The sequence below is a fragment of the Pinus tabuliformis genome, chromosome 3_1, assembly GCF_031772625.1.
Source record: "Pinus tabuliformis cultivar Carrire ecotype Pingquan chromosome 3_1, CPIR1, whole genome shotgun sequence".
NCBI lineage: Eukaryota > Viridiplantae > Streptophyta > Pinopsida > Pinales > Pinaceae > Pinus > Pinus tabuliformis.
In genome coordinates, this window is record NC_142301.1 from 298,203,389 (window position 1) to 298,222,360 (window position 18,972).

The following is an 18,972-nucleotide window of genomic DNA, read 5'->3' on the forward strand; positions in this document are numbered from 1 at the left end:
GAGAGTGGGAGTCAGTTGGACAAGAAATCTTAAAAGTACGACTTTATTAGATATAAAGAAAGTCTAAAAGGATAAAATCTTTGGAACCCAAAAACTAAGAAGGTTGCATATAGTCAAGAACCAAAAAGGATAGAGTTTGAATTGAAGGATGATGAAACAAACTATATGGAAGAACAAGAGTTAGAAGAAGAAGAACCACAGGCTTCGACACTTAGGAGATCAAATCGGGAAAAGAGAACACTAGAAAGGTATACTCCACCTAATTCACATTCAATTTTTTCTTTGTTTATTATTTCATGATGATCCTAGAACTATCAGGGAATATGTGGACTAAGAGGATGGAAAACTCTGGAAGAAGGCCATGGTGGAAGAAATGGTAGCCTTAGACAACAATGAGGATAATGAGATTGAAAAGTTGTACATAGAACAAATACTATTGGTGGAAAATGGTTATTTAAAAATAAGTTGAATGAAAAATACAAACTGGAGAAATACAAAGATTTGTGAGTAGAAAAGGATTATTCTCAGGTAGACAAAATTGAATTTGGTGATATTTTTTCACCTATTGACAAGTTAATTTCTATTATATTGTTTTGTCTATTTTTTTTGTCATTTTGATCTTTGACTGGAACAAATGGATGTGAATAAAATATTTCTACACGAGGATCTAGAAGAAGAAATCTACATGAAGTAGCCAGAGGGATTTGTTTCTGAAGGAAAAAAAGAGCTAGTATGAAAGTTGAAAAAGTCCTTGTATGGGTTAAAGCAATCACTAAAGAAGTGGTAACAAAAATTTGATAATTATACACTAGGACTTGCTTCAAAAGGAGCTAATCACAACACTACATATATTTAAAATTAGTTGGTAATCATGTTACTTATTTGGTTTTATATGTGGATGACACGTTGTTGATTGGAAACAATGGGGAAATAATCTAGCAACTGAAAAATCATTTTTCCTCTAAACTCGACATGAATGATATTGTTGCTGCAAATTTTATCTTAGGTGTGGAAATTTAAAAATATCAGGAAGTCTAGTTAAGTCCGATGATGTATGTAGAGACCTTATTGAATTTTTTTGATATGCATGAAGGAAAATCATTAAAGGCGCCTATTCATGTAGTTGTAAAATTATTTCTAGATGAATTTCCAAGATATAAGAAGAGGAAGAGGACATGTCCAGTGTCCCATATGCCAGTGTAGTTGGAAAGTTGATGTAAGTAGTGGTCTGTACTAGATTAGACATTGAACATGCAATGGGAATATTGAGCAAGTATATGTCAAAACCAATGAAGGAGCATTGGATAATAGTAAAGAGGGGTTTTCAGGTACTTGTGTGATGCTACTGGATATCGATTATAATACAAAGGAAGAACAATATTGGATAAAGTATTGTATGTGTTTAAATTATTTAGAGGAGAAATTGGTTGGATGAGTAAAGGCCAATCTATAGTGGCACTCTTAACTATAGAATTTGAATACATGACAACAACTCATGCAAACATGGAAGAAGTTAGGTTACAAAGGCTATGTTAAGGTATTTAATAGGTGGTGCATGTTTACCCTTACACATACCCACCTTATGCATGAAACGCATAAAAATAATTGTCCCAGGAGTTTGACTCTTCTATGGAGTCAAAACTTCAAAGCATAATGGTTAAGCCCTTTATAACCATTCCTTGTTATCGAAACCCCATCACCCCACCTTAAAGCCTATCGGCCTATATCACCCTCAAGTCATTCTATAAGACTTTGGTTAAAGTCTTTCTTCAAAATGCTTCTATTTGGATTAAGAAATCCTCCTAAACCTTGGTTGGGCCTCTCATTAACCAACGGCCGCATATACATAACCTCCCCTTTCAACCAAAGGTTAATATATATAAAACCACACAAACCACATATCGATTCCATTTTTGACTCAACTACAAAGGAAATCCTCGTGAAACAACGTGTCCACCTTTTATACAACCTCCACACAGAACCGAAGGTTGTACCTCATCGCTAATCGCCATTGGTCCTACCGCGGATCTTTAACACAAAGATATGTAACTTTCCTTCCTCCTTCTCCGATCTCTAATATTACAATAGAGTTGGATCTCAACATTTTATATACCCACATATATAAATATATTGGATCCGACTTAAGTCGCCCACTCCTCCGATATGCCAAACTCCCAATCGCGTGATTGCCTTATCGCTATTGGCGTATTACATATGCACTAGCTAATCGCTACCACTTGAACCCACCGATAACACGATTTACGATTAGATCTGGACCGTCGATCTAAATCTTGATCCGACGGTCTACGTTTAATCTCAGGATCGCGATCACTCCATTTCAAAGGTTCGCGCCGATTTTTTCAAAAGGCTTATGCCACCGCGACTTGATCCTGGCCGTCAATCTAAATGATCCAATGGCTACTAAGTGTCACCACTTCACTTCTCGTTCTTTTTGTTACTTGGATTTCAAACTATTTTTAGCGTTGTTTCTATGGTTTCCGCTTGGTCGCTCGGGGTTTTTCAACTGTGCACTATCCCTCCTAAGCTTTGGTTTGATCACTCTAATGGATTTAATAATTCATTAGGATCCTCCTTGTCATGTTCTTCTCTGTGTATTTGTCGAATTCTTCTCCTCCGTGTTCACGCACTCCACCTGCATAAATATGTATATTTTCAATCCTCTGATGCATTCAACAATCATTTAACACTCAATCACACATTATAAAGTCCTACTCAATTACTGTATATATAAATACAAATGGATAATTACAGAATGGAATCCCCATTCCTTAGGCCTGATTTCTCTTTACAGTGGCCTTATTTTTACCAATCTGCCTGTAGGTTGCAAACCACTCCTGATATCTAACCTCTCTCAAAACATCTACCTATATAACCTATCCAACCCCTTCATTATACAAGAAAATCACAATTTATATAAAGAATGGATTCATGAACCATTTCTGGTTCAGAACCAGAAATCTCTCATCCGCTCTTAAAATGTCTCTTCAGCTCCACTATTTTCTAAACAACCGCTAAATCAAGCTTTCAGTTTTCTCATTTCTATTCAAACCAATTAAATCTAATAATTTGGCCTGATCTCCACACAGGGAGAATCAATCAGCCACTATGTCCTTTTTCTCATATTTTACAATAAATAAACACTCTCACATATTTAAATAAATAAAATTAATTGAAGTCTTGCCTTCCAACCCCTTTCTAGTCACAACATGTGATCATGCTATCACATTGCTGACTAAGCCTGAATGCTCTTGCATTAGACTCCCAAAGTTGAAATTTTCCATGGACTCTTGTTTATGAGTCTTTCTGCTTCCTTTGGTGTAAATTTCATTAGATTTGATTTCCCAACTAGCTACCTGATCCCTTTCATCTGCAAGTGTATTTACTGCCTCCTTTGTTTCTCTTGGTTTCCAAACTTTGTGTTTTGGATGTCTTTTTGCTCTGCATTCATAAGCATCTCCTTTGCATAATGTTTTGGTGTTGATACCCTGTATAAACAGCTCCTCAAACAACATAAATCTCTGCTTCTCTATCCACTGCTATCCTGTCATTATGCCAATAGAATTTATCTCCATCTTCATGTATTTTCTCTTGTCCTATACCTGACAGTTCCTTTTGACTTCTGACTCGATCACCAGCATCTCCTTCTATCAATAAACCAATTTATTTATGTTGTCTTGTATATCCTTCCATCTCCCCTTGATTCGTTGACTTTGACAATTCCTTATACTCATTATCTTTGTAGTTTTCATCATCCATCTATCAAATAGCTTAACTAGAGTCCTTCAAATCTCAAAAGAAGATTGGGCATTGTTTAATAAAAGAACATATAGCCTTTCAACTATATATTGTCTCTGGCTACAAATATTTTAATTATTCAACTTTGTTCAATTTCCTCCTTTCTCCTATCAAACTTAGTTGAATTGTTCACCCAATTTTCCAATTGCATCCTCAACATAAACTCTCAACATTTAAGTCTTATTTGTATTAAGAGCAAAATCTGTCTATGGACTGTACTTCCACATCTCTTGAAATCTTCTTCCTCTTCTGCAATAAATTGTTTAAGAGCTACGCCAAATCTCCTTCCTGTATTCCATGCTTCTAAGTCAACTCGTTTCTTACTCTCACCCTCTTGTTTCCATAAGGAAAACTGACTTTCTGTAGCTCCAAAATTTACATCTGCCTTCGTATTTATTAGTGCAAACATATCTCTAAGAGTAGTTTGTCCTTCATCCTGTAAACCACATTTCACAATTAACAATCCAAAGTTAGAAAATATATTACATTTTCCATCTCTATCCTCATTAATTCTGCTCCATGAGTTTTTTGATTTGTCATTCTCTTGATGTATATATGACATCTCAAACTTGTTAGATTGTCTTGTCGTGAAAAATTCTTTTTTGTCTTCACTTTTTTCTCAGTGATGTCTAAGTTCTGAATTTTGTTCACTACTCCTCTCCTTGGCCTTCCTTCCTTTCACACTCCTTTTCATTCTTCTTGTTCCATCCTTACAAATCTATAAGCCGTTGAGTTGCCTTTTCCATTCCTCCTTAGTTTCAATAAAAATCTACCAATCTCTGAGTTTAGAACCTAAAGTTCTATTTTTTTCCATACAATAAACAAAATCACCATATACCATAGGTTTCCCATTCCACTGTTGAGTCTCTTTCACAATAGTGAAAATTATTGTCATCACCATGAATATCACCTTCCACTATTCCCCTGGGTTGCTCACTGCATGTACATAGTTCACAAAAGTGCCCTTACCTCCATCCTCTAAGATTGTCTGTCTATTTTAAGTTTGATGTTTAGACTAACCTTTACTCTTTTGGTAATTTGTACAAATGTCTTTGTCTTCAATTTCCAACTGTGCATTAGTGTCCACCAACCTCTCTTTGTGCTCCTATTTATCCTATTTTCCTTTCTTCTTCATAACCTTGAATGGATTAATTGTACCTCCTTGGGTTGAATTTTCTTTATAAACCTTGGTTCTATCATATTCCATAATACACTCTTTAGTAAGAGTCCTTTCCATTAATGATCCACTATGTCCTTTCAAGATTATTTCTTGTCCATTAACTATAAATATAGGTTCATAATTTTTGAATAAAAATTGAAGAGATAATTCCATTACCTCAAGTGTTTGTACTGTATCTACACTCCTGTTTGCTCCTTCCATAAGGTCATCTTCATACCTCTTTCCTACTTCTCCTTTTGCAATCTGCAACTCCCTTTTGTCTTCATACTCCCTGCCATCTTTCTGGCAATTCTTACTGGATGCATCATCTTCATCTTCTTTAGTAGTCTTCAACATTTGTCCATCTCCAGTGTCCTTGAACACATGGTCAGTCAAGAATTGTTCTATTACTTCCATTTCTTCTAACTATTTCATTTCTTTAGCAAGATGCATAAACATATCCTCTAAAGCTTGTTCATCATCTGCATACATACACAAATCATTAGTTTCAAAAACTCTAGGCTCCTTTTTCTTCGATGTTTCAATCATCACATCTCTCTGCTAATTCGAACTTGTCCAACAATTCAAGAAATCATCAATGATTCCTTCCTCAGTAAGGTAAACCTCTTTCTTGTGTCTACAATAGCTATCTTCCATCTCTAACTCAGCTGCTCTGAGTTCTTCTCTTAATTTGATATACTTTCTCCTCTTTACCTGTTTCTACAACAGCTTCCACTTTATCTTCTCTCTTTTCATAATCCAACCATATCTTCGGTTTCTTTCACCTTTTTCTACCATCACTATCATGTTATCCATAATTATCTTAAGTTCTATAATTTCTTTGTCAAATACCTCTTGACTCATTTTCTCTCCTTTGCCTTGTTCCTTGGCATCCTCCTTTCCTTTGCTGTGGCTTCTCTCTGAACCCCTACTATGACTATCAGTAGTCATTTCCTCATTATCTCTATGAGCTCCTCACTTACTATGAGCTGCACTAAGCCTCTGTGACAATAAGTCCTTCCTGCTGTCACTTACATCACCAATCCCTTCTCTGGACTTGTTCTTTTGGCAGGCACTGGTTCTCTATCTCTGGAACCTCTTGAGCATTCTCTTATACTCTCTTTAGGCTTGTATCCTCAACTCACCTTCTCTTGAGAATGTTATAACTGTTCTTCCTGTCCAACTTTTAGCTGGAATCTTTAGGTTCACTTCCACTAACACAACTCCTCTCTCTCTTCACATAGTCTGCTATTGTGGGTTGTTGCTACCACTATCTTCCCTTTATAAAAGCAATTCAAATGAACCAATCATCAAAATACAAGTCATAACTGTTGATCTATCTCTTTCATCTTGCTCTTGCTAGATAATACACATGCTGCTTTACCTTTTGCTATCTGCATTTCAATCCTTCTTTCAATCAAATTCTTGTTCTTGCTGAGTACATCTATATTCGCTTTATTTCCTTGCAATAGTTTTCTGCAATTTCATTACCTGGATTCACCTACACATACCATTAAAGCCTTAAAACTTAACAGATCCTTTCTCATGGTCGCTTCCTCAAATCCCTTTTTCCACAGTTTCTCTTGAACAACCAACTAAAATCTTCATTTCCTGTAACATGTCAGAATTCTTCTATGGATGATTCCTTGCGCTCTTTGTTCTCCATTTGTGTTAGATCCATTACAACGCCAGTTATATATGCTGGAAAATAAAATAAAATTCCTCAATCAGTCTCCACAGAGCATTAATCTTGCTCTGATACTAAAATGGTGCAAGGTTACCCTTGCACATACCCACAGTATGCATGAAAGGCACAAAAATAATTGTCCCAGGAGTTTGAATCTTCTATGGAGTCAAAAATTCAAAGCATAAATGGTTAAGCCCTTTATAACCGTTCCTTCTTATCGGAACCCCATCACCTCGCCTTAAAGCCTATCGGCCTATATCGACCTTGAAGTCCTTGTATAAGACTTTGGTTAAATTCTTTCTTCGAAATCCTTTTATTGGGCTTAAGAAATCCTCCTAAACCTTGGCTATGCCTCTCATTAACCAACAGCTGCATATACATAACCTCCCCTTTCAACCAAAGGTTAATATATATAAAACCACACAAACCACGTATCAGCGCTTAATTCCCTTTCTGACTCAACTACAAAGGAAATCCCTTTAAAACAGTGTTTTCACCTTTTTGACAACCTCCGCATAGAACCTGAGGTTTTACCTCATTGCTGATCACAATCAGTACTACCGCGGATCTTTAACACAAAGATATGTAACTTTCCTTCCTCCGACTCTGATCTCTGATATTACAATAGAGCCAAATCTCAATGTTTTATATACCCACATATATAAATATATCGGATCTGCCTTAACTCGCCCACTCCTCTGATAGGCCGAACTCATGATCGCCTGATCACCTTATCACTATCAGCGTATTACATATGCACAGGTCAATCACTGCCACTCGAACCCACCGATAATGCGACTTACGATTAGATCTGGACCGTCGATCTAAATCTTGATCCGACAGTCCACGTTTAATCTCAGGATCGCGATCGCTCCATTCCAAAGGTTTGCACTAATGTTTTCAAAAGGCTTATGCCGCCGCAACTTGATCTTGGCCATTGATCTAAATAATCCAACGACTAGTGAGTGTCACCACCTCACTTCTCGTTCTTTCTGTTGCTTCGATTTTAAACTATTTTCAGCGTTGTTTCTATGGTTTCCGCTTGGTCTCTTGGGGCTTTTCAACTGTGCACTATCCCTCCTAAGCTTGGGTTTCATCATTCTAATGGATTTAACAGTTCATTAGGATGCTCCTCGTCATGTTCTTCTCTGTTTATTTGTCGAATTCCGCTCCTCTCCGTTCATGCACTCTACATGCATAAATATGTATATATGCAATCCTCTGATGCATTCAACAATCATTTGACACTCAATCACACATTACATAGTCCTACTCAATTACTGTATATATAAATACAAATGAATAATTATAGAATGGAATCCCTCTTCCTCAGGCCTGATTCCTCTTTACAGTGGCCTTTTGTTTACCAATTTGCTTGTAGTCTGCAAACCACTCCTGATATCTGACCTCTCTCAAAACATCTACCTATCTAACCTATCCAACCCCTTAATTATACAAGAAAATCACAATTTATATAAAAAATGGATTCATGAACCATTTTTGGTTCAGAACCAGAAATTTCTCATCCTCTCCTAAAAAGTCTCTTCAGCTCCACTCTTTTCTAAACAACCACTAAATCAAGCTTTCAGTTTCCTCATTTTCTATTCAAACCAATTAAATCTAAGAGTTTGGCCCGATCTCCACTCAGGGAGAATAAATCGGCCACTATGCCTCTTTTCTAATATTTTACAATAAATAAACACTCTCACATATTTAAATAAATAAAATTAATTAAACTCTTGCCTTCCAACCCCTTACTATTCACAACATGTGATCATGCTATCACATTGCTGACTAGGCCTGAATGATCCTCCATCAATAGGTATAGCAGGATTTAAGGATATATTGTGATACATAGAATGCAATCTTCTTTGCAAAGAACCCATCTTATCATTCAAAGAAGAATAATGTTAATGTTTAGTTTCACTTTGTGAGAGATATGATTGACGACAAGAAAGTGTTGTTGTAAAAGTCCATAGTTTGATTAATGATATAGATTCATTACAAAATCTATGAGAATTGAGAATTTCTCTTAAAGTAGAGAAACAATGAGCATTATTGTTCTAGATTCTTGATCATGTACTAGTGCAACCACCTATGTGCATAGTAAACAATAGGTGGATAATGTTGGGTATGTGTTATATTCTTTGCACAACTATCCCCACACATCGTAAAATATATATAATGTATAGTTGGGGGTCATAGGGGGCCACTGCACTGTAGGAAAATAATTATGGTGCTTTTTGCATATATATTCGGTTGCTTTTGGCCTAAGAAATTTTCTAGGACATGGTGCTTTTCCCATGATCTTGTAGTTTCAATTAAGGGACTAAGGTTGCATTCTAATCAAATATAAATTGATTGAAAGTTCATGGATGTCACCTTATATATATGTTGTATTGTAACAATGTAAAAACAAATATATACATTGAAAATATTGATTGTTTTCCCAGTTTTAGGGTTTTAGGATAAAATCCTTGTGCTTATATGGGTATTTTCCATTGCATCTTTTTTTATTAAGAATATGTTAGCAAAAATTATTTGTACAAATTTAAAACCTATACAACCTTATAGGAAATCTACACTCTACGAAAAGAAGAATCACAAATCAGCTCCAAAATTTGATGGACGCTACAAATTGTTCACAAGATTGGACAAGTGGTATATGAGCTACATATTCCTTCTTCTCGCATTCCCAATATTTTTCATGTATCTTTCCTTAAAAAGGTTTAGGGGAAAACTATGTTTGTCCAAACATAACTTATAGAATTAGATGAAAAAGGGAAGTTGATTCCTAAATTAGAAAAGTTTATAGATCACCATTCTCTATCTCCTTGGAATATAACCATTATGGAGTACGTAATCAAGTGGAAATATATGCCTCTAAAAAAAAGCTACATGGGAAAACGAGTAATTCATAAAGAAATACTTTCAATGACAAGCCTTGATGAAAGATCTCTTATTAAAAGAAGGGGGCTATGTTAAAACACTAGTACCCCTATGTTTAGGCCCTACCATGCATCCACCTAATATTAGTAATGGTTAGGTCCACCTAATATTAGTTGTGGTTAGCTCTACCTAATATTCACTTACATCATGTCACTTTATCACCTATTTATAATAAAGGATATCCTTTGTATCTCATCATATTTATTTTGTATAATAAATAATATCCATTTGTATATCATCATATTTTTTTTTGTATATTGGAATTATTGTAATAGTAAGTTCCTCTAAATGGATTGCTATTCATTGACTTTTTTATATTGACAAGACCTAGGTTCATAATACTATATGTTAGATTTTTCCTCCTTTTATTGAAAAATGAATTAAACTTCGTAACTTAAATTTAAATCATTGTAATAAATATTTTGATATATATTTATGTCTATGTAAAACCATAATTATTTTAGGCCTTACTTTACACCTTTATTAAAAGGTAATCAATTTTGAAACAAATGGCCACACATAAACAATATAACATGGAACGAAAAATAGGTTTAAAAAATTTAAAAATTAAATTATAATAAACTTTTTTAATTTATTACGAGTACTTAAATAAATAAATAAATAAATATATATATAGATATATATATTTCCCAATAATTTTGTTTAGAAAAAGTTCAGAATTCTGTTTTGTTTTTTACAAAGTCGCTTGTTCCTTAGCTTTATAGGCTAGCCATCCTTATTTTAAAATGCAAAAATGGTGACAAGAAATTTGAGTGGTTTAAGTGCTTAATTAAAAGATCATTAAGAAGAACAACATAGTTCCTTATCTGAATTGAATTTTAGCGAGTGGCGACATGCCTGTCAAACTCAGTACACATCTAACATTAACTTAAAAATACATCAGTTATGCTTCCCTAGAGTTCACTACTTGAAGAATTACCTAGGCATGTGGATCTTTCATGTTTGCACCTACTCTGTGGACACTTATACTTTAAGGAATGATGTGTTAAAACGTATTGATTACTTGTGATATAAATATATATTTTAATATGAAGAGAATAAGCAGTATTGAAAGGCGAATATGTCAATGATATTTTGAAAAATAAATAGGGAATCTTACTAAAATTAAACTATAAATTTCCTTTTTTATATTTGCCTTTCATGTTTTTAATAAAGTGAAAGGAAAACTCTCGGAAGATGATGTTCACATCCGAGAGATATAAAAATGGTATCCAATCAGATTAAATTAGTTGTAATTCGATTAAAAAACCGAAATCAAATTCAACAGCGGAATCAAATTGATCATTGGTCGCTACTGCCCACATTCAATGTCTGTCCTTTCAGAACCCCACATGACAGTCATGATTCGATCCATCCGAGCTACTGTCACCAAACTGCCATCAGTCACATGGCGTCTTCTTCTTTGTGCTGGTTGCTGGACCATCAGATTCCCCAGTTACGTTGTGTTGCGTAAAACTACCGACTTATGTTCAGTTATATATCCCAGATCCATTAACACACAAGTGTCCAGTGTGGATTCTTTTTATTACCCACAAGTGTAAATAGGCAGTGCCCAACAAGAAACATGGACTTTGGGAAATAGAATGGAATCCAAATTTTAAAATAGATTGATTACCCAGACTAAGGTATCAAAATTTTAAACCCTTGATTATCGACGTAATAAATACACATAGTAAAGGTTAAACTAAACCGGGGTTTAACTCTTTTATGTTTTGAAGTTTTTATTTGGATATATTTCCCAATCAAAAATTTGTTGGAAATTATGACCAGATTTATTATAATTTAACGAGACAAACAACATTTTAAGCCAGCAAAGGTTATAATCTTATTTACAGTTATATCATCACTAATATAAATTATATATATAATTAACATTAAGTTATGATTTAATTTTTATAAATTTTGGTGTATTTTTTACTTTAATTTTATTTGAATTTCTTTTGGTAAGTTTGGTAGGACTACATTTTCATCATGTTCATTTTCTCACCTGGATAGGGTAGCAAAAAATTTGAACAAAAAATTTTGACTTACCCAAATAAACAATTTCATTTAAAATTTTATATAAATTTATTAAAAATAAAAATTTGAACTATATAATTTGTATAATTTAAATATTCTAAAACTTTAAAATTTTCTAAAATGCTAAATTAGAAAAAAAATAACTCAACAAAACAAAAACCAAAGCGCAATCTCACTCCCCAATTATATCATTAATTAAAAAAAATACAAAACAACATTTTAAACCCACATAAATCACAATCTCCCTCACACTTATATCGTCAAATTAACCAGCATAAATCACCATCTTCCTCACAATTATATCATCACATTAAGAGAGAGAAAAAAAATGAAAATATACCATGTATATATAACATTAAAGTAGCATATAAACAATACTCATGGTAAATAACTTTTGTTAAGTTTTGGATTTTTTTTGGTATATGATTTTTTTCTTTTAAAGTTATATACTTGGTAAAATTAGCTTTACAGTTTTTCAAAGTATAAATGGGTTATAATAACGTGAAAAGAGTAGATATTTTAAAGCCCGTCTCTTTACGGATTACTCGCCATAATTACTAAGTTTGGTATTAGCCAGAAGAAATAGTAAATTCACAAGAATTTTTTATTAACAAAAAAATTAGAATTGCTAAATTAAACGAGTTATAGAAACTTTATGATTAAGAAAATTAAGAAGGTAAAAAAATAACAAGTTTAAAAAAACACATATTTATTTTGGAATTAAAAAGATTATGGAAATTTTCTAAAATTTTGTAATTAAAAAAATTAAGCCTTAATTGTAGGGGAAATTTTATAAAATAATATCAGTTTCAAAAAACAATTAGTTTCTTATTAAAACATTGTATAGAAGTAGAGCAAGTTTTGAAGTTTTGAAAAAATTTCAAGACTTTTTTCATTTAATGTTAGACGATTTTGTAATTCATTGCAAAATACAAAGAAAATAAAGATTGCTGATATTGAATTTAAATATTTGGATAATAGTGATTACTATGTTGGAAGATATTGTATTTGACTAAATAAAGATTACCGATGTGGAATTTAAATAAAGTAGTTTATTTTTGGTGATTCACAAGAAAGTTAATATGCATACACTTATTATTCAATTCAAGAAACCTCTATCAGATATAGATAGTGATTGACATAAATTATTTTGTATGTGGAAATTACTTTAAGCTTACTTTAATGCTTTAATATGCAATATTTTATTGGTTACATTAAATTCTAGCCTTTATTTTTTGTAATTCATGTTATTATATTTTATTTAGCTATTTTTTCACTCTATGATACAAATAAATTTGATGCATTTTTTCTTTTATTATTTTTATATCATTTAAATAGACAGAAAAATTAATGTTGGACTCAAGTAAAGAAGAATTGCGACAAAAAAATTTAATGGATTTTCTTTGAAGTTTGTAATAGAATTATAGCTTAATTCATTTTTTTCTTATTTTGAAAAAATTTCAAATGTGTTAAAATTTATAATATGTGTATTTTTTTTTTTTTTTCCATATTGAATTTTACATAATTCCAATTTCAGTTTAGTAACTATGCCACTAATTGGTTATTCCAAGTGATGTGGTTTTCCTTGAATAACCGTTAAGAGTGAACCTGCATTCAAAAATAGCACAAACATATCTGTCCTCACTGCTAATTTGACAACTAAATTATAATAAATTTTTTTACACTATAAAAAAAATTAAATAAAAATCACAATCACCCACATGGACCAGAAAACCAAAACCAAAATATACATTACTCAGAGATAACTCCGCAACATGTATGTATGACATTAAAGTCGTATGCGAAGAGTTTTAAGGCACGTACGAGTATCAGAATCTTGTCTTGTCACACAGAACGCGGAGATTTGAACGGCTACCGTGTGATTTCATTTGTTTATTTGGTCGGTTGCAGTGTATGGAGCCTGCAATTTGATTTTTTTAATTGCAAATGGAGAATTGTCTGTATTAGGTCATCGGGAGTGAGTACTTTTTGGTATTGTTCCGGATTTCTTCCTCTGCCGTGCCGTGCTCCTGAGAAAGTGAGAAATCTGTGGGTAAGAGACTCTTTATCAAGGGAATATCTTTAGGCTACTGGTGACGCTGCATCCCGGGAAGTAGCCTCAGGTCATCGCAAGGCGGAGATGATTAGGTTGATTTTTTGTTGAAATAGGCGCCGCTTCCGATTCGAAGCAAATGATTCAATACCCGCGGTTTGGTCGACTTTGAGGGCATGTGATAAATAAAGTTTCTCCTTGGCCTTGCTGCTTTTTCAGATAGATTCTTTCGAACAAGACCTCCTCCTCCTACTCCTGTAGTAAAAGGGTTTCCTAATCATACAGATCCAATTCTTGTTTAGTTTCAGGCCTTATAACACAAAGGATTCTTGTTCTGTTAGGTTTTGTGTGTGAGTTATGTTGGCCGTGCTTCCGTATAGAGTTTTGGGCCTGGGATTGGGAATTCTTTGGATTCATCAAAGTCTGAATCTGGTTTATTGTAGGCTGTAGTTTATTTGTCAGTTGCTTAAAAGAGTTTTTAAAGTTTATTTTAGGGTTTGATTTGTTTCAGTATGAATTGGTGGGAGCTAGTAGATTTGAGTTGTGGATTTTTCACAGTTTAAGTGTTTTAGCGATTTTTTTTCATGATGTTCGTAGGGATGTGTTACAATCACAGTTTTAAGTTCTGTATTCTCCATAATCTAAATGAACCAGGAATTTTTGGAAATTTTCAGAGTATGAAATCATATATGTAATCAAAACTTAGTTTAAACAATAAAATTAAAATTTAACTAAAAAAATTTAGTCCACCAAAAACTTCAAAAGTTAAACAACGCCCGTCTGCAGCAAGAGCAACTGTATAAGTTCATGTCCATGACATATGATGAAAGGCCATGCATTTCTTGAAATAGTTGATGAGTCCACAGAATCAATTTGCAGGAAGCTATGGCTGAAATGATTGTATCTCGCACGTCTGTCGAACTCCAAGGTCCGTCAATTCTGCGCTTTCTTCAGTAACTAGTTCTGATTGGATGGTATATTGGCGTATATATAGAATATGTAAGGATGTTTATGTAAAAGTATTTGGAAATTTTGTTGGTATATTTCTAGATTGAAATGGTCATAATGTATTATGGATAGTGATCATATTATTTTAGTGTTCTATTATTTTCCAAATTACTAAATCTATATACATAATCAAAAATACATTTTAAACAATAAATTATAATAATTTTTCTATAGAAAGCAAAATAAATGTGAAAATACAGACCAAAAAAATCAATTTCTTCCTCTACTCAGGAGCCGTGTACGTGTCGGAACATGACACTGGCGACGAAGATGGATCGGATGAGTCCCTGCACGTTGGAGAGAAGAAGAGGAGGTTGACATTCGATCAAGTGAAAACCCTAGAAAAAAGTTTTGAACTGAGAAACAAGCTGGATCCCGTCCGGAAAATGCAGCTGGCGAAGGCACTAGGTCTGCACCCCAGACAAATATCTGTATGGTTTCAGAATCGGCGAGCTAGGTGGAAAACCAAGCAGCTGGAGAAAGATTTCGATGCTCTGAAGCAAGAATACGACACTCTCAAGCGGAACTATGATATCCTCCTGCAACAAAACACACAATTCAAAGCTGAGGTATTAATCCCAAGGGTTTCATCAATCTCCATTTCAAAGTATTCAAGAAGAGCAACAACTAAAGTTTTGATATAATTTTATGATGTTGTTACACTTTTTAATCATTTGCCCTAAATATTTTATATCCTGAAGGTCTCAGGCTTTTATATAAAACTTATGAAGAATATAATGTTTTGGCACTAAGTGTGCCTAAATTATCCGTTCTAGGTGCAGCAGCAGGGTACGGAACTAGAGGAAAAAAACGGGAGCGGCAAGTGTAGGGCTTCCGAGATCGAATCCCAGAAAAAATCACAGAATTCAGTACCTGAGGCACTTAATTCTGGCATGGATTTATCAGTTAAGTCCGAGATCTGTATAAAATGCACTGAACAACAGCGACATGATTATTATTCTGCGAGTACTAAAGAACAGGAAGATGAGTGTTGTAGAATTATGACTGGAGCTGCGGGTTCTTTTCTTGATGTCGACAGTCCGAGGACGATGGAGATTTCCGAATCAACCGGGGTTCCCCCAAAGGCGGTTGCTGCTGCTCAGAGGTTTTCCTCAGTACTGGTCGCGGAAGGGTCACCGGGCGCCGGAGAACAAGTAACAGCATGTGGACTGAAAACACCCCTACAAGGTCTGCATGAATGGTACTGCCAACCAAAAGTCGTGGTGGATCAAATTACTGCCGAGGAAACCAAGTGTAACTTGTTTTACAGTTTGGAAGAGCAGAGCGCTGTCATGCTGTGCGAATATTGGCAAACTCAATGAGTTAAGATAACATGCAATCATGGCGGAAGAGTTTATGGGGTAATTTAATTGGTTATCGTTTTGTTTTGAAATCTCTAACATGTAATTATTGTGAAAAGTTTATGGGGCAGGTTAATTGGTAATTTCTTCTTTATGAAATATTATATATAAACTATGAAGGCCAGTGTTTAAATCCTAAATTTACTCACAATAGAGAGTTTTGCAATCTGTGCTGTCTTACTGTTCCATTCAGTTACAATACACAACTCTGGGCAAGAAGCAATTAGTTGAATTTTCTTTGTAAAATGGTCTCAAAAAAGATAGTCTTAACAGTTTGTTTTTCTTCTTGAAAATCATGGAAATTTAGAACAGATTTTGGTAAAATCAGGTAGGGATTTTTATAAATCCAAATTATAATTATTAAATTTGAAGATTATAAAACCTCATAAATTTTTTATAATGCTAAATCCATAGATTATCAAAAACATGATTCAAACACTACTATTACAACATTTCTTAGATTTTTTTCTTCAGATTCTGACTACTATTAACCCTCTGAACAATACCTCTGCTAAATGAACGACTCCTATTGTTTGTTATTCTTTAATCTCTCCTTCCTCGGAGTGCGTAGAATTTTTGGAATGACACTAAAAAAACTCTGGCCGAATCCTGTCAGCGGAATATGAAAGCGACACGCGCAGTTTTAGAGGCGACTAGAAGATATTCCATACGTAAATCCCTTGCTGTATTTCTCCGTAACGTAAATCCCTTGCTGTATTTCTCCATAACGATCACGCTACGGAGAATAATGTGAAAGTAATTTCTGTCCTCCAATAAGGACTTTATTTCTTGAATCCACCTAGAGTTATTTTAAGCATGGTTTAACTATTAATTATTTATAATAAATTAGATTATTTAAATTAGATTTATTAAATATCCTATGAATATAAATGATGTATTTGTAATAATTTAATTTCTGTGCAGCTTTATCTTTTCTTTTCTCTACGTGTTTATAATTTTTGGTGTTGAATAAATTGAGGGTTAAGATGTCTATAAAGTCAGGGTTTTAGATAAAGATATATTATTTAAGTTTTTGATATATTAATAATAATTTTTTTTAAAGTTAGAATATAAAGAATTTCATAACTTTTTCTTATAATAAATTAAGAATTAAGATACATATTTATTTAATTTTGAGTGTTATTATTTATATGACAATATTTATGAAAATGAACTAAAAAAATATTTCTAGAATGTATTTTTACATTTTAGTAGTGGTAGGATAAAGTTAAGAAAGACATTTTCTAGTGAAATCACATTATATTTACTATGTAGTTTTTGTTGTTGTTTTTCTTTTGTATTTTTTTGTGCCTATAATTTTAGCATATGATTCACACATTATGTAGATTTAGTTGTTATTGTTATGTTTTTTATTATCATAATTAAAAGATATGATTCACACATTTGGAGAATGGAAAGTAGAGATATTTGTAGATATTTGGCTTTTAATTTTCTTTTTAAAGTTTAAAATAAAAATTTAAGCTTTAATCATGAAAATATTTTTCCCTATTTCTAACCTCAATTCATGTCTTAGAAAAAATTTCATTGGACTAATTGTAATACGAAATTCAAATATTTTGGATCAACATGGTGTGTCAACTTCTTATTAAAATCAAAGTTGTTGGATTAATGGATTCTCTTCATTCCTCTTGATAGTGCCTTGTTTAAAACCATCACCTTTAAGAGGACGATCAAATTTTTATTGTATTCTTCTATCATTAGGAAAATTTAATTCCTTAATGTGCACTTTTGGATAGGTTTTAGTATCCTCATCTGTCACCGTTATTTGCTAAGACTTTGTGTTTTGATTTTCAATATTCTCATCGTCTTCATCAATTGAGAAAGGTTACTCAAAGGATTCCCATCTTTTTATTTTTGATTTTTGTCATCTTTTCCTTTCTGGGTGACCTCACACTTAGAGACTAGAGTATTTGAGAGGTCTTATTTGTTAGTAATCTAACCCAAAATAAATGTACTCTCATATTCCAAAGCCTAAGCCCATCTAAAATTTCTTTCTTTTTCATATCATCTTATTTTACAAACCTTGGTTGATGTCGATCTCAACACATATTGGGGCATCTGATAAAAACACTAACTTAAATTGATGAAGATTTTCTTTTAAGTATTTCCTAGGTTATTCCCAATATCTTCAACTCGTAATACATGCCGAAAATGTATTCGAAAATTTGGGACAAGGAGCTATATTAGTATTTTGGTGATAGATATAATGGTAGAGTTGGAATATGAAAACCACGGGATGATGAACATACCCACTCTTCTCCAGAACTAGTGACCATCAAAATAATTTTAATAATGAACAACATTTAAAAATAAAATAATAAATAATCCTTTGGAGCATTTTTCCAAATCATATAGATCCATTAATACAAGTTTGATGTATAAGGGGATGAATAATTGAATCATAAATGCAAATAATTTATTCATAGAATGAGAGTAGATTTGTAATATGTTGCTCTAATATCTTTAGAACTAGCACCTGTTTTGACTTCTCTATAATATATGCACTAGGCAGTGGAGGGTTTGGGACTATGGAAATGGAAGTTTTATTTCAAATTTCATTCTTGTAAGAAAAAGGATTTCAGGATGAAGGTACTCTGTTACCCATTGCTCCTCTATGTAGGTGCAAAAATATATTGAAAGTTGTGTCTTAACATATGTAATAGGAAGAAAATATATGATATTCATGAAGCACTGTACCAACATAGGGAATTCCATTGAACCATACGGATCCCCGCTTTATACTCTAGTGTTTTTTTATATATATAATGGAATCAAGTGATTTTTTAGGTAATTTGAATGTCTTCCCTTCAATATTCCTCATTCGTATTTCATAAATCTCCTACTCCTTGTACCTAGCTATAAGGTTGATCACAAATAG

At 33.1% G+C, this 18,972-nt stretch overlaps 1 protein-coding gene across 1 annotated transcript; it reads left to right on the plus strand.

The window, feature by feature from the left end:
* Nucleotides 1-13,513: 13,513 nt before the first annotated feature.
* On the plus strand, nt 13,514-16,241 carry LOC149186955 (uncharacterized). Its single transcript, XM_089411245.1, has 3 exons — nt 13,514-14,632; nt 14,944-15,281; nt 15,489-16,241. Exons 1-3 carry the CDS (start codon nt 14,590-14,592, stop codon nt 16,032-16,034), a joined length of 927 nt encoding a protein of 308 aa, XP_089267371.1. The 5' UTR covers nt 13,514-14,589; the 3' UTR covers nt 16,035-16,241.
* The last annotated feature ends 2,731 nt before the right edge of the window (nt 16,242-18,972 follow it).

What these genes read in the sequence shown, in the direction of transcription:
- LOC149186955 (XM_089411245.1), top strand. Translation starts at nt 14,590, where the DNA reads ATGGCTGAAATGATTGTATCTCGCACGTCTGTCGAACTCCAAG. An exon ending in CACGTCTGTCGAACTCCAAG is followed by an intron (nt 14,633 to 14,943) that starts GTCCGTCAATTC and finishes TCCTCTACTCAG; the next exon opens with GAGCCGTGTACGTGTCGGAA. An exon ending in ACACACAATTCAAAGCTGAG is followed by an intron (nt 15,282 to 15,488) that starts GTATTAATCCCA and finishes TATCCGTTCTAG; the next exon opens with GTGCAGCAGCAGGGTACGGA.